This window comes from Conger conger, chromosome 2 (assembly GCF_963514075.1).
Source record: "Conger conger chromosome 2, fConCon1.1, whole genome shotgun sequence".
Lineage (NCBI taxonomy): Eukaryota > Metazoa > Chordata > Actinopteri > Anguilliformes > Congridae > Conger > Conger conger.
In genome coordinates, this window is record NC_083761.1 from 49293933 (window position 1) to 49311438 (window position 17506).

General features: G+C 39.5%; 1 protein-coding gene across 1 annotated transcript; it reads left to right on the forward strand.

Moving 5' to 3' along the window:
- The first annotated feature begins 9325 nt into the window (after nt 1-9325).
- LOC133122404 (proline-rich protein 14-like) lies at nt 9326-14408 on the forward strand. Its single transcript, XM_061232362.1, has 6 exons — nt 9326-9468; nt 10454-10488; nt 10932-11061; nt 11851-11963; nt 12970-13038; nt 13381-14408. Exons 4-6 carry the CDS (start codon nt 11851-11853, stop codon nt 13697-13699), a joined length of 501 nt encoding a protein of 166 aa, XP_061088346.1. The 5' UTR covers nt 9326-9468; nt 10454-10488; nt 10932-11061; the 3' UTR covers nt 13700-14408.
- Nucleotides 14409-17506: the final 3098 nt, after the last annotated feature.

Genomic DNA, 17506 nt, shown 5'->3' on the forward strand with positions numbered 1-17506 from the left:
CCCCCTCTCCGAACTTCCCCCTCCCGCTCACGACTACTGTCTGTTCTGGCTCCACGGTGGTGGAACGAACTCCCCATTGAGATCAGAACAGTAGAATCTCTTGCCATCTTCAAGCGCAAACTGAAGACGCACCTCTTCAAGCTGCAGCACTCCCTGTCCCTCCCTACCTCCCTGTAAACCTTAATTGTTGTCTTTCTGTGATATTTACTTGTGTATTAGGATGTTTAGTTTGGCTAGGTAAGCAGTGTTTGGCTAGGTAAGCGGTTTGTTCCTACATTTGCGTGTTGCAGTATTACGATTTCATTTAAAAAAATAAAAAATCTGATGAAATAGGCACTTATCCCTGGTTATGGGTAAGCACTTTGCACTTTGTTGTACGTCGCTCTGGATAAGAGCATCTGCCAAATGCCATTAATGTAATGTAATGTAATGTAATGTAATAATATCCTCTACCAAAGTGATGGAAAGGCCAAAGTGTGGAGAATGAAGGGATCTGCTCATGATCCAAATCATATGAGCTCATCTGTGAAGCACAGTGGAGGAAATGTCATGGCTCTGAATTAATTCAGAAGTGTACAAAAACATTATGTCTGCCAACTTACAGAAAAATGTGTCCAAACTAATTGGGAGGAACTTGAACCCAAAACACACTGCCAATACAACAATTGAGTGTATTAGGGAGTAAAAGTGGAAGGTTTTAGACTAGCCAAGTAAATCATCAGACCCCAACCCAATTGAGCATGTATTTCACCTCCTGGAGAGGAGATTGAAGAAAAAAACAAAAAGAAGAATGCCACAGTTTGGTGATGTCAATGGGTTGCAGGATTGATGCAGTTATTGCTAGCAATGGATACGCCACCAAATATTCAGTGTTATTTACTTAAATACTCTCTGTTCCAATACTTTTTCTCACCTAAACATTGGGTGACCTGATACCAAAGGTGCTATGTTCTAAATAGTTTAGCACATCTAGGTGTAAATACCAGGAAATAAAAGCTGGAATTATGAATTATCAAAGCATACAGCCAAGGCGAAGCTGGAGTGGCTTCGGGACAAGTCTCTGTCTGTCCTTGAGTGGCCCAGCCAAAGCCCAGGCTTAAACCGCATAGAACATCTGTGGAGAGACCTGAAGATGGCAGTTCACAGACACTTCCAATCAACAGAACATTAGAACATTAATTACAGCTGAGCTTATGAAAACGCAAGAAACCACAGTGAAAACTGTTGAAATGAGACCAAAGAATGCAACGTACATTTACTCACAAGAGAATATTAATCAAATGTTTAGTATGTCTGTATATTAGAAAAGAATATTAGAAGAGAATATTAATCCAATGTTTAGTATGTTTTAGTATTTTCAATGATTTACTGCTGATAAGTTTGTGTTAGAAGTGCATAAGTGACCCATGAGTAATCTAAAGTTGAGTAAAATAATTAATATGAAGTGGAAAGTACCAAAAATGATTATTATGCTGCGAAAAGTACCAAAAATGATCTATAGGTCGTAGAAAGTTCCGGAAAGCACCATATAGTGAATAGCACCGTATTTTACATGATTCATATGTTAATGATTCCATTTTGTTAAAAAAAAACAGCTTACAAAGCTGTAATAAGACTTTTTGTTTTAGAAAATCAATAGGGCGATTCGCCACCATGGTTTCAGAACCGAGAAGGTAGCGCTGCCAAGTTGCCAGCTGATGTTTTAGGAGGAGTTAAGATAAGAACAGTGTGGGTGATTGGCCACAATGATGTTTTAACTGTGTATAAAATGGGTGTAAAAATGATGGTCCAGGTCCATGTTTATGAAAAAGTTTGGTCCGGCTTTATGCAGTAAATAAAGTCTGATTTTCCTGAAGAGCTTGCTGCCAAATTGGAGATTTGGACTCTGTCGTTTCCTAGACACGACAAGAGGCTTGCCCAAGACTTGAAGTTGTAATTGCTGCCAAAGGAGCTATTACAAAGTACTGAATTAAGGGTCTGAATACTTATATGAAACTGATTTCAACAAGCAGCAAGTAATGCTGTAACAGTATGGTGAACAGAGCAGTTATTATGTATCTGTAAATTAATAGCTGAAGTGCAGAAGAGAAAACCCCAGAGGGATATTGCATTTAAAGACATTTTTGTTTTATCTGATAATTATACACACTGAACTGGCAACTTCAACCTTAGATTGATTGTTGATGTCGCAAACCTACCATAACACCATAGGGCAGTAAACTCCTTGTGGATTCTCTTCAGAATTGTTTGAAAAAATGAAGAAAATTCATATGACTTTTTTTACCAGTATTTGTGGAGGGGCAAACGAAACCCTCACTTCCCAGACAGCAGCCTGATCGAGACAGACAAACGGAGCAGAACCTATTTAATAATACATTTTTTAAAGCGGGAAACCACGTTCTGATTTACAGAATACCTTCTCCCTCCAAAATTCTAATTGGCCAAAACCACAAATTTCTCATGCCATTCATTGGTTGATTTTTAGGAGGGCGGCTTAAAGTAGGTTTATTAGGCCCTGGTGGCTTTGTGATTGGTTTAAACTGGTCATAACAACATCGACTAGGATGGTAAAATTGCGGAGTGAGGCAAGTAACGTCAGAATCAGAAAGCAAACCATTTTTAGGGGAAGTGATTTTCCAACATGGTGGGGTTAAGAGTCGTCTAAACTTTTCGCAGATTTAGAAGCATTGTGGAGGGGAGGTGATTAGGCAACTAAGTTGCTAGCTCGCTACTGTGTTGTTACTAGTCGACGACTGAAGTAACTCATCTTAACGAAGAATATTCACAACATAAGCTGTTTACTTGTACTAATACTAATGTAACACAACGCCATTAAGCTTACATCTTGCATTTACTTTAATTACATTTCACGTGGCGCTTGAAATATTCTCAAATTACAGACGCCAGCTAAACCATTTCCATGACGACGTAACTTGTAACGCAAATTGATTTTGTTTTAAAAATACAAGATGATCTAATATGTACAGCGTCAAAACTTTTTTTTTTCGTTTAAAGGCCATGAACTAGATAGCTATTTGACATCGCTAAATTAGCTGACAGAATGAGGTAGCGAGGTCGTTTCTAAAGCTAGCCATTTAGCTAGCTAAGAAAGCCCAGGAAGAAAAGAGGTAAGTTGCTGCTAACTTTTGTTTTAGCCAAGCCTGCACGTTAAGTTAGATAACATAACTGCATTTCCATGTAACAGCTAACGTTAGCTGGTCTGAGTACATTTCATACAGTTTCATATTTAATTTACTCGCCTAACGTTAACTCACTTCCGGTATGTTGCGCGAAGTAAAGCTAGCTAGTTTCTTAGTAAAGGCAACTCTAGACCGAGGTTATGTTACATTGATATTCGATATTTAGACATTCGGCCTGGGTAAATGTAAATTAATATTTTATTCATCACTGTTGTACAGACTCCATACGTTTCACAGCTTCTTTTTTTTCCTTTTCTTTCATAGCTTTGCTTCTGGTTCAAAATGCACAGGAAAAACTACCGCGAGACACACGGCAAATATCAGCAATTGCTTACGAGGCGGTCATTCATTTAGGGACCGTGATGCTAACAACAAAACGTGGACACTTAATAACGTTTGTTATTTTTAATTTAAACTAACAAATCAATTTAATGCAATTGTTAACAAATTGTTTTAACAGTTTAACCTGTTTTAAATGGCTGATATATATATTTATTTATATATTGTAATGGGGACATGAAGTTACATAAAGTATGTTCAATCAAAAGGTAACTTCCTCAGTGATACTGAGCTAATATGTAGGTATGTCACGTTTGCTTCATTTTTTGAAAAAAGCAATCTTGCAATATGTGACCGGCTCCATGCTTCTGATTGGCCTTCATGCTTCAAAAGACTTTTCAGTTTAATGCATGTTAAAGTAAGGAATGAGAGCTACAAAATGATGCACTTGGTGAGATTAAGTAAAAATGTCTTGAGATATGACTGTTTGAATGTAGAATTTTTGGAAAACACAGTTTTGAGAGGACTGGAAGATTTTGCTGTGAATTTTGCCTTTTTTCATTTGCCTACACTCACAAACCAGTAACTATGGTGTATATACACGACAGCCTGTAGCATAGTGGTTAAGGTACATGACTGGGACACACCTGGTCAGTGGTTTGATCCCCGGTGTAGCCACAATAAGATCCACACAGCCGTTGGGCCATTGCTCCAGGGGAGGATTGTCTCCTGCTTAGTCCATTCAACTGTAGGTCGCTCTGGATAAGAGCGTCTCCCAAATGCCAGTGATGTAATGTAATATATTTGTGCAGTCCCTAACCCAGTGCTTGCAATTCATTTTAATTGGTTTGATGATAGTGTAACCCATAATTTCATACATATCTCATGTTGAACCACTGATTTAGCACAAATTACCCTGAACACCCTGAACCTTTTTAATTTTTCCACTTCCCTCATTGTTTTGTCATGACTCAACCCATTGTCATGAAACTTGAAAACATTGATAACTGCTCTCCCTATTGAGATGTAACAATACAACTTCAGAGTGCCCACACATTTTGATGGTTCTCATCAACAGGTAATTACTTCTTGCTCGGTTGCTGTCCCACAATACCATATGAATCCTTGGCGAAAAGTGACTCTTGTTTCCACCTAAACTACCCTCCCTCTAGCTGCCAGGGGATTGCAGCAGTAAAATCAGTGAAGTTGGTAAATTAATGGGGCAAAAAGTATTGAATACTGAGCTGAGTCTTGTATAAGTTGAGGTATATAACGTAACCTAGTTCAGGCTGTATTTAAGAGATTGTAGCTATTGTGCATCATAGAAATCAAAGTATGTTTTATTTGAAAAAAATCAAAATAAAAACTCTGTCTGTTTATCCGGCTACGACTAATTTTAGCTGCGTGGCTGTACTGGTTTTAGTGTGAGGACTCCACCGACAAACACTAATTCGGCATAGTGGCGTTAGTCTAGCTTAATGGCATAACGATAGCAACAACAATGCAGTAGGTAATTGAGAAATAAACATGAGTTAACCAACATGTGGAAATCCACAAAGAGCGAAGTATTGTGCAGCTGACACTCAGCTAGGCTACATAATTATTTTTCCAAGCCTTTTCTGAAATTTTTCTGAAGTTGAGTGAGACTGATTCACTGGCACAAGCCCACAACAGCCAGTACTGCATCGCTTATTTACAATTACAAAGTTTACTTGTTTACAATCACCCATATTACAATTCCATCCATCCATCCATTATCTTAACCCGCTTATCCTGAATAGGGTCGCAGGGGGGCTGGAGCCTATCCCAGCATACATTGGGCGAAAGGCAGGAATACACCCTGGACAGGTCGCCAGTCCATCGCAGGGCACACACACCATTCACTCACACACTCATACCTATGGGCAATTTAGACTCTCCAATCAGCCTAACGTGCATGTCTTTGGACTGTGGGAGGAAACCGGAGGAAACCCACGCAAACACGGGGAGAACATGCAAACTCCACACAGAGAGGCCCCGGCCGACGGGGATTCGAGCCCAGGACCTCCCTGCTGTGAGGCGGCAGTGCTACCCACTGCACCATCCGTGCCGCCCATATTACAATTACAAAGTGTAATTGCCCAAAAATGTGTTGGGGGAATGTGCCAATTAAACGATGGATGATGGATTATGCTGTGTACAGTAACGATGAAATCCAGATTATTCATGAAATAGAAATAGGATAGTTTTACATACTTGCAACAGCCGTGAGAATCTTATTGGTGACTTGCTGCCACTATTTGCTTGTTGCGGAAACACTGCAATGTTATTGATGTTGTAAACCACTTTCTTTTGTAACCAAAAATTTCAGAATCCCTGGTTTTCGAATGCAGAATTTGAGGGTATAACACAATGGTGCTTAGTTTCTCTCTCAGCATTACATTACATTATTGCCATTTTGGCAGACACTCTTATCCAGAACGACATACAGTTGATTAGACTAAGCAGGAGACAGTCCCCCCCTGGAGCAATGCAGGGTTAAGGGCTCAATGGCCCAACAGCTGTGCGGATCTTATTGTGGCTACACCGGGGATCGAACCACCTTGCGTGTCCCAGTCATTTACCTTAACCACTACGTTACAGGCCGTCCAATTGGCAGCTCTTTCCATGCTCTTTTCTATTGGTACTAATTAAGCATAACCATACCTTGATATATATATATATATATATATATATATATATATATATATATATATATATATATATAAAGAAAGGGTCAAAAATATTTAAATTAGGTTTTTTATTTGACTAAATATGTCAGTGCTTTTCCTTCTGTTGCAGGTGAAGAGAGGAAAGGAGCTCCATACTAGTAACAACCCTCTACTACGTGCCCAATGGAGAAGAGAATTGTAGGAATAACGTCGTCTGGACATGACACTTCCTGGTCAGAAATGGAACTTGATGAGCCCAAAAAAAGCTCCTTTTCTTTGAAGCAGTGGATGAATAGTGAACATCAACAGTCATTAAAATCAAAAGTGGATACCTTCTCTGCGATTGTTTCAAGTCCACTTCAATGCCTGGAAGCACACGATGATGTCTCTCCTCCCAACACTGACTTTGCTTGCTGGAATACCACGTTGTATTCTGTTAGAGATGACTTTAACAACAACACCCGCGAAAGGCATCCTTCAAATGGAAAACCTAGGAATTCAACTTCATCTCAGGCGAAGGTTCTTGACAAGCACACAAAAACAGATTCTAAAAAGGTAATTATTCCTTTGGGAAGGCAAGAATTTCAAAGTTATGAACAAGTACCATTGTACAGTGAAGACAAGATGACTGAATCAGCAGTTCACAGGATACAGAATTGCATTTCTAATGAAGCACTTCAGTTTAGTTCAGACCCAGTTGAATGTCTGACTGCAATTTCCCCTCCAGACTTCCCCAGTGCAAGACATGGATTTAGTTTGGACTCAAATGTTATGTCACCTGACCTTGATACTGAAGCATCACTTTCCTCCAATTGCAACTTCTCATCTGAGGGCACCCAGGTTTTGTCCACAGAAGTACTGGGGTTTTGTACCCTCAAACAAAGAAATGCTGAAGGACAGGCTGGAATGTGTAGTGTAGAATATTTGCTTCATGATAGGAAGGAGAAAGATCTTGGCAAAGTGAGAAATGTAGAGGGTGTTAAAGAGATTGCTATCCAGAAAAATGCAGAAGAGGGGATGAGAATGCCAGAAGATTCTGCCAATTCTGCTCCACCGCCAGGCCTGCCTCCCTTCGCCCCAGCTGACTCCTCTTGTCATGCTGCATACGGAGAAGCTCCACAGACTCAACATAAAGCATTGCGTTCACGAGGATCTACCTATATAAAGGGACCCCATCCTGGAAAAACTGAAGAGGTAGCAGCTGGTGTCATGTCTGCAAGACGAAGTGTGAGCAAAACAAAGACAGAGATGAAAGCCATTGAGAAATTGAGAGTTGGAGTAAAGGGAGCTAAAGAGAAAAAAGAAAAGACAGGGAATGAAAGGATGCAAGGCCAACTGACTTTCACGAGACCAACGACAAGGGGAAGGGTACCAAAAGCAATCCCTGAGCTCCTTATCAAAGTTCCCCATGCCAATCTTGATACTAGGGGGAAAGTTGAGAGAAAGAGCCCAAACAAAGCCACTCGGATGTCTTGTAAACTTGGTGTTGTCTCTGAAACTGAATCTCTTAAAGAAGGAGAAAAAGATACAAAATCTCCTGAGCATTTTGTGGCAGCCCCTGTAATGGGAAAGCGACTCATCAATATATCCGCTGTAGATATCACAAGCTATTGTGATTACAGTTCCGTAATGAGAGGTGGCAATAAAACAGAAGTAACCCTAAATACCTGTGTGAATAAAAGTCAGACAAGGAGAAGTAAGACAATGGGTGATATCAGCTGTGGACTAAGTAGTAGTGTTCATGCTCATTCTAGCAGCATGGGCAAAACTTTAAGTGAGGCAGAGTTGGAATCAGCAGCAGCAGTGGAGCATTCAATGACTCAATCTGCTAAAACAACAAGTTGCATGGAAAGGGAAGTGAAAGAGGGAGGAATAAAAAATCAGTTTGGTACTCAAGAGCTCATAAAGAGGCCTGAACTAGGAGTCCAGAGTAGGGGATGTAAGTTTTATCAGAATAGAAAGAGGAGAACGGAGAGTCAGTCTTTGGGGAGTCCACAGTGTTCAGATGTACATGTTGCACAAAGTGAGATGGCTGCACTGAGTCTGGGAGATGAGACAAGTGGCCAGGGAAACGGGTTATATGATGAGATGACGCAGCAGAGGGGAAATTATAACAATGGTATTGTAAAGGACACCAAAGAAGAAGCTCATCATCAAGATACTGGGGTTACTGGGGTTGTGAACGAAGATGAGGAAGGAATTGTTTGTTCCAAAGACTTCCAAGGCGAATGTGTACCTGAGCAAGAGACAAGAAATTATGTGAAGAACTACCTCAAAGAAGCATGTAAGCTCAGGCCTGTATCTGTTCAAGGGAGGCAAAGAGATGAAAGGAATACCTCCAGCAAGAGCAACTTAGTGTCATTAATGAAAGAAGGACAGCTTCATTGCACTGTCAATAAGCCTTCAAACATACATTTGGGATCTGATGTAGGCTGTAATGACTTAAAAGGAAATGCCACTCAACATATTTATTTGCCTGTGCAAGCTGAAACAGAACCCCTGATCCCAGGTCATAGGTTAGGAAAGTCTCAATTGATGCAGAAAAACAAAGAAACTAATGAAGAAGGAGGGACAACTCCTATTTTGTCTGTTCCTTCTATTGATACTTCATCCAAGTCTAAAAAAAGTTCAAGAAAGGCCGGCACCTGTAGAAGGAACAGCCACAGCAAGGCTGGGAAAGATGCCCCTGTGGTGGTGAAAGAACCACAGAGGCATGATAACTTGAAGATATCAGGTAGCATTCCCCTAAAATCCTGCCGAAAGAGGAGGCACTCTTGCCCCGAGATTAAGCCTCCTCCTCACAGTCCCCGGACTGCCCACATGTTGGCTTCTTCACCATTTGGCAGACTCCCATGTTCAGCAGTCTACCACTTCCCCGATGCCCTTCCCCGTCCTTCCCCAGTCAAGCGTGCACGGCGTCACACTGTATGCAGCCTGGAAGTAGAAAGAGAAGTTGTACCTCTATGTTTGCGTAAAGAAGTGTATCCCGTTGGGTGGGGGAGACTGTGCGGATGTGCCCCTCATCTCTGCCCCAACTTAACTACCTCTCCCAAAGCACTTGCAGCTTGTTTTTTGGCAAGCCCCCAGGCCTTCCTTTCCAGCAAGTGCCAAAATGGCAGTGACAATATTGCCAGTAGTTGCGGAAATAGTCATAAGGACACTTCATCTTCCTGCAGTTTTGCCACTCCCACCCCCTCCTGTCCTGTGAACTCTTCAGTCTGTCATCCCCTTTTCCCTGCCACCACTTCCAGTGTTGCGTCTGTTCACCAGTCCTCTGCCTCGGTTTTTTCCTTCTGCAGGTAACTATCCGGCTCATGTACACTGATTCAATATGAATATGCTGTTATTCAAATGCATGACAATTTGTGTAGTGTACTATGGGAGGTAAAGCGGATGTCCCCCTTCATTGCATTTCCAGTATACTGCTAAATGCTATGCTTGCACATTCATCATAGACTGCAGCAGTAACAACTTCATATAAGCAAATTAAGCATTAAATCGTTCTGCAACCACAAAATCATAAGGCTCCGTATCATCAACAAATGATCGACGTGAAGCTTTTCATTACTTTCTTTAAATATCGGATTTATGAGAGCACGGTCAGATTTGTGTACCAAGATGATGTTGCCTATCTTCAGCTGCCCAGTCTCACGGGATGTACCAAAATATTCTCGCCCATGGGTGGGTTTTTCCACAATTGCGCTTGACATCGGTTGCAGGTTGCAATTGATAGAATAAATGTGTGCAATCAGTAGCCTATTTCTAATCATGGTTATAAGTTAAAATAATACTGGTTAAGTCGCATTTTGAAATCACACGAGTCAGGACAACAAATTAATACGGACACCACTGTCGGTGCAATTGGTGCAAGTGTGTTAATTGAAAGGGAAAGCATTATGAGAGGCTTGAGTTTTATCTCTGCTATCTAAAAACACAAAACTGGACTTTTATTAATTGAAATCCCATCATATTCAGCATATAGCAATGTATTTAAAGCATGGAACACATGAACTCGGACTTCAGCCCGACATAGTTTGCTTATATTTAGGTTTCGCCAGTCTATGTAATCGGGAGCAGTATACCTGAAGTATCGTTCCTGAAACATCCACTTTACCTCCCTATATGGTTGTCAATTGGACTAAATTTGAATACTCTGTTTTAAAAAAACAGAGATTTGAATGTATTCAAATATGTATTGCATAATTCAAATGAACCTCACAATTACATCATTAATGGATTGCCATGAAATGCTCTTGGGTACGTCCTGGTATGTGTGTCCACAAGGGGGAGCAAGAAGGCACGCACAAAGGTGAAAGAAGGTATTGTAGCGATGGACTCGAGACCAGGTAGATCTGGGATAGTGCTCATTCTTTATTTAGTAGTTTGAATATCAATAGGGACTGCCCACAGAACTGCATAATATGGTAATGCCTGAAGGCTATTGCATTGCGTTTATGGGCATTATGGGCAACATAGTGGTGCCCAGAACTAGCTTGCTATCTGTTACAAAAAGTTACATAAAGAGTCAACACATTTTTTTACTGATCAAATTAAAGACTGAGGCAAACCCATAGACATGGCAAATGGTTAGTTTTAATGGCCATGTGTCCACAGTTTTCACCAATTAGGAATAGCTTGGAGGAACAGGCTATTTGTTTTAACAAGCAGGTGTACCTAATAAACCTATGCCATCTCCATTAAAAATAATTGCAGTGGCACTCATTAGATCTGTGGTCACTGTATCTGCACATTTTCCTCCCAGTGCACCATCGCTGCGAGATGATGAACAGAAGCTGGAACCGGAGTATGCCGAAGAGAACAGCTGTTTCGGGCTGGAACTTGATGCCCAGGAGAGACGTGAAGAGAAGTCACTGTCAGACTCAGAAATAAAGGTACTCCATAGTGCCCAAGGGATAACAACTTTTTTTTTGTGTGATGTTTTTGTTAAAATTTCTGTCGGTTTATGTACACGACGAAGTGTCACAATGGACCTGTGGCTCATAATCATTGTGATAGCATTACATGTCTTTACATGAAAACTAGTTATGATTACTATATTTTAATGCTTTTTTCACCCTTTATCCTAATTTGGAATGCTTGAAGCTAAAGTCAGTACCTTAAAGTAATCGTTTTTTTAGCCCAGATCCACAAATGATGTAATAAATTGGCGACATGTCTCAAATGACTCTTATAACTCGAGTGGTCCTAAACCAACTAAAAACACTGTTTAGTCTCTTGGCAAGTTTTTATTTAAGGTTTGCTTTATTAATAGTGTCTCTGTTAAATAGCTGTCAGATGATGGTTCTCAGGCCCCATTAAATCAATGTTATTTTGCTGACAATGTTAATGGTTGACAGGGTGAGCTACACAAACTCGATGTAGGAGTGCTTTGCCTGACATTCCCAATTTATTACATTTGTGGTGAGAAACTCTGTGGGCTTGGGTCTGAATATTATTAATTGGGCCTAGTCCATTAAATTAATTCAGTTTTCAGTTTTAAATAGCAAAATTTTCGATAAATCTGGTCACACCAGATACTGTTTAAAACTGTCAAAATACAATTCTATCGCTATAAAGTGTTTTGTTTTTTTTGTTTTGTTTTTTTAAACAATAACAGTGTTTTAGCAACAACAGCTCCTCATTTTTTGTTGCTAATGTAATGTGTCTCTTCCACTGAGCAGATGGAGAGTATGAAACAGCGAGAACTTGGTAAAGTGTCACAGATTAAAATTCGGAGAACTCCCCCAAAACCAGCAAACAATCTCACACCCATGGGGCTGCCGAAACCGGTCCGGTAGGTCCCTGCCAGTTTATACGGTCTTAATTGTAATGATAAAAGCGAAAAACTGCTGTAAAATATTAACCTGTCACTCTCATTTTTGCATTTTTGCTCTGATATTGAACTCAGCCAGTTAGAACAGGAACATTGGGTTAATTGAATAACTGCTCATAATTCCTAAAAAAAAGCCATTCATCCAACATGGTATAGTGCCGTGAAAAAGTCTTTATCCTCTTCCTGATTTGTCACATGAATGACAAAATGTTATATTTTGAGTAAACGCGAAACGCTAAATTTGTTTGGGGGGAAATATGCAGCCCTGTTGAATCTAAACCGCACTCGTATTGAACCTGACCATCAGAGTGTAGTAGTCGCCACAAAGTTTCTACAAGCACACTATGCCACGATTCCAGAAGATATGAGAAAAAACTTGCTGATATATTTCCATCTGGAAAGCATTACAAAGCTATTTTAAAGGCTCAGACTCCACTGAACCACAGAGCCGTTATCTCCAAATGGGGAGCACTTAGGGTAACAGTGGTGAATCTCGCTGACCTGCCAAAACCTCTCAAAGGGCGCAGTGATATCGTATCCAAGAAGTCACAAAACACTGTCCAAAGCGTCTTACAGTTGATTAGACCAAGCAGGGGACAACCCCACTGGCGCAATGTGGTATAAAGTGCCCAACAGTTGTGCAGATCTTTTCATGGCTTGTGTTTACTCCAGTTCCCTTTGTCTAACATTACATTTTGTTGAATGATCTCAAACCATCTAGTGTGACAAATATTCAGTAATATTAAGGAGATGGGGGCAAAAACTTTCACGGCACTGTAGGTAGCTGAAGGTTTAGAGAGAACCTTGTGATTTAAGATGACCTTGTGTCAAATGGTTTTGGAACTAGTGTCATGAAACGGTGTTGCAGGTTCGGCTTATGGCTCAAGACGAGGCAATATTGTTTTTGTACAAAAATAAAACAAATGGTACTTTGTATTGACCGCTTGATTATGTGTATGTATGTTAGGTTAAAGAAGAAAGAGTTCAGTTTGGAGGAGATATACACCAACAAGAACTTCCATGAGCCACCTGACGGGTGAGATGCAAAGAGTTTAAGCATTATTAATGTATTGGAAGAACTAGAACAAGAATAGGTGCTATGCTGTGTACGCATTAATATAAATTCACACTATTATATACATATATTTTTGGCATTATAATGGAATGAAATATCACATTAATGTTGTATACAATTGTTTATGCTGTCTGTTTTAAAGGGTGCTTTGTGTGTGTGTCACTATGAACACTGATTTTGATGTTTTTGCTGATATTTCATCATATTCATCTTTGCGCTTGTATTTGCATTATAAATCTCACTGGATAAGAGTGTCTGCTAAATGGCAGTAACATTAGTTTTCTGTTCTCTCTGTTTTTTTAGGCGCCTAGAAACTATATTTGAGGTGCCAATCAGTGGGCGTGACGGATCTGTGTCTGTAGCTAGCCTGCGAAGAATAAAACGATTTGTAGAATTTCCAGAGGTAGGCATGCCAAGAAAACCTAGGAAGCCTGTCATTAGAAGCGGAGTTTCACGGAAAGCTGTTGAAAGCTCAAATTTGGCTCGGAGCCGGCGAGGGGGAAGTGATCGCACCAAAGAGAGCTGCATTCTAACTTTACAGGAAATTGAGGGAATTCTTTGTTCCAAGCTGGAGCAGTTGGACACCTGGATTGCGTTGGATGAGGATGTTTTGTCAGTCTGAATTCCAATCAGACCTCTACTGGAAGTTATTTTTCATACTACTAACCAGGATAGCCATACATTTCTATTGTTTGAATGCTGTTTAGCAGAATTTTCCTGAAACAGTTCTGAGGGTTATATAAACTTAGCCTGATCTGTCATAAGTATTTTTATTCTTTTTCTCAATTTGTTTTTGTTATTTTTGCATTTCAGCAATATAATATATAATGTATGTACAGCCACCTTATTCTGGGGGTTTTGAACATTCTGGACTAGTGGTCTTGGCTCTGGCTGTACTGAAGAGTTTATGTACAGTAGATTTGCTGGCCAAACATTGTCTGTTTCACCAGTGGCTATGCTCTGGACACTTTTGAATTGAGCAACATGTGGATTCAAATTATGAATATGAATGGATCTGTTTCAGAGACAGTGAATATCAAATACAGCGGATGCCTGGAGGGCACATCACATGGGGTTTAACCAACATCAATTTTTACTTGGTGCAGTTCTGCAGTATTCAACTTCTTTGTATTGTCTGAACTGGATTACGCTGTTGTGCAGTAAGGCGATGAGGAGTGCAGATTTCTTATCAATGTGGGATTTTTACGATGCCCCTCAGCACATATATATATATATATATATATATATATATTAAATAAAGTGCAGTCTTTAAATAATAAAACCTTTATTTTGAGAATTTCATGAAATAAACATCTAAAAGTTGTGTAAAACCAGTTTTGTTGTATTTTGTAACTATTGGGGAAAACAATACCTGAACATTTTCGTATATGAATTCACAGAACAATAAAAAATACAAAACATTACGAAATGGTGACAACTGATAAAACATGATCTGAAAGCTTTTAGGCTAGTAAAACAATGAAATGGTATGAACAATTTACATAAAAATATAAACCGTTTAACCAATTCTGAAAGAAGAAGCTCTATAAAAGCTCTCTGGATATTCCATTTCACGGAATGCTTCCCCATGTAATAAAATATTTTAACAACAAATTACACTCTGTGAGCACTTTATTAGGTATTTATTAGACCTATTTTTTGGACTTAAGTCTTCTGCTGCTGTAGCCTATCCACTTAGAGGTCTGTGTATTTGGAGATATACTTCTGCATACCACTGTTGTAATGCATGGTTATTTTTTTAGTTAGTCACCTTCCTGTCAGCTGTGGCCCTACATTGAAATGCTGTCACCATAAAATGAAAAAAATAAGAGCAGGATTCTTCCAACAGCCATGGTGAATCTTTTCTGTGAGAAGACCATTATTCTATTTCCCTGGCTACTTCATTTTCCAAGATGGCAGTATGTAATCTTTACATTGTTTTGTGCAAGAGAGAAATAAATGCATTCTAGGACATTGTTAGTCTCTGATTAGCAGGAAGTTTCAGGGAAAGTATGTTAGCTTTGGCATGAATATATATGTAAATGTTGATAAGGAGGTTAAGCATTGTGTATTTAGAAAGGCAGTAAGGGTTAGCAAATTCTTCCTCTAATTGATGCTTTGAGATAGAAATTCTGGTTTTTCTTGTTTCGCTGAATACATTTCTTCATTCCTTTCCGGAGGCATTAGTTGGTTGTTTCAGTTCAACAAAAAATGCTGGAAGCCACACATTTGGGTTTTGGATGGAAGTATTTTTTATTGTCCATTTATAATCTGTGGTGAGTGGTGTTATGTGCGGACTTGTTTGTTCAGTTTGTCACAGAATATTTAAGGTTTCTTCAAGAACGTGAACTATTGTGAATTATGTACATCATTCTTAACATCTAAAATGAACAGAAACAACCAGACTACTGGGATAAGAAGAAGAGCAGGGTGGCCCAACCGTGTTCTTTTAGATATACTGTACTGTAGGCTTTAACATAACATAATGGTGAGAAAAGGCCATTCAGCCCAGCAATGCTCGCATTTTCCTACCACTACGTGTACCTATTGCTTAGTTTGCCTAAAAGTAGTAGAAATAGTATCCAGCACAGTATCAAGTCTGGTCTTGAAAATCCCCAGTGTTTCTGCCTCCACTACATGTCCTGGAAAGCTATTCCACGCAGTGACCAGGCTCTGTGTCAAAAAATACTTAAAATTCCGCAGGTATTAGGTAGGATTCTTCCTTTGTCAATTTCCCCACCCTGAAGAACCGCCTTTGTTAAACGGGGTATACACTATGCCACGATTCTGCAGTTGCAGACAAAATGTTGAAATCGTTAAGAAATCATGAGTCTTGCATCTCTGTGTGACCTATTCACAGACGGCCGATTTTGTGAATCTTAACCTCTGACGGAAGACTGGCAGTGTCAGATATTTCGGGCCAAAATCGTGCAATATGACAGCTGCTGCGATCACAGACGATGGATGTTTAATCAACAACCATAATACAATAGAAGCATCGTTGTACAATACATGATACTGTAAACTATTCGCATAGCACTCTGACCACAATAAACACATTATTTGATAGTAAACTATTACTTGCATATGGCTAAAGTAGCCTAGGCTAATTAAGTGCACTGTTCAAATGCTTTTGCTTTCGCTTTCAACCCGTTTCGCATCCCGTATAAATAGGCAAAGTTGAAACACCCGTCAGTAACAATGTAGCTAATATCAAAAGGTAAGCGAGAGAAGAAACCGAAATTATTTTATCCATACAAAAAACGCCACAAATGGCTTTTTGCTCCACCATCCTCAAATTCTGCCGGTGGATGTCGGATGACGTAGCCACTGTAATCGTAGTATGGAATCTCTGCTTCTTATAATATAATTATTGGATTATATCGCACAGTGTGACAACGGTGAAGTACGTGATATTGTCGGGTCGACATCGCACAGTGTGACATGTAACAATCGTAAAAGATGGTCGATATGTACATAACTGACACAGTGTACAGGCAACATTAGGGAGGGAGGCTTTCACTCCCTAACAAAGCTACACCTCATTCAACAGCAAGAGATCTCATTGAGCTCCTAATTAGTAGAATCAGGTGTTCCAAATTAAGTTAAGTTAATTAAGTGATTTTCTTTTCCTTTTTTTACAATATGAATTGATCTCTACATTATTCAACTGCTTTTCAGCCACTGGGGTGCACAGGAGAAAAGTAACCCAAAAAAATCAAGAAATCCTTTATCAAAACAGGCAAAGGTTTTAATTGTATATGTTTTTATCCATATATACACAAACATATGCATTGTAATTACTTAATACAATTCAAGTTATACTGTGAAAAACTAGAGAAACAAGTTTGAAATGCAGTCTTTTTCTTAATTAAATTAAATTAAATTATTTGTAGCTCATACAAATCTTTGCAGTCATGGGACACAAACTCAGTAACAGATATGAGATAAAGTGATACTTTTGAGAAAATTGCAAAAATAAATCACAGCAGTTACTTGATATTTAAAATACAGAAAAGTATTATATTAATTCAGTAAGCAACTTGGTAAAACTAAACAAATTGGGAGCTCAGCTGAAAAAAAAAAAAATACGGTACAGTGTAGCGTCTTAGTCTTGCAGCGTGAAGAGATAGGATAGTAATGCCATCAGCATTGGGATGAGAATGAGGAGGCCTACCCACACTGCAATAGCAATGAAGCTGAGTTTCCTGGCATTTCCAGAGTAAACTTGGGCTTTTTCAGGGTCTGATTCCCTCCTTTCCTGCACCTGCAATGATGAAAGTGATTGACCAGATTGGAGACTGACCATTTCAGTGATTGATTGAGCAGGTTTTACGGAATAAGTCATTCACTTCCCTCTCAACAGTTCTTCCCTGGATAACTTGTAGATTCGGTTGGTAAAGAGATGACAATATACTATCGATCTTGT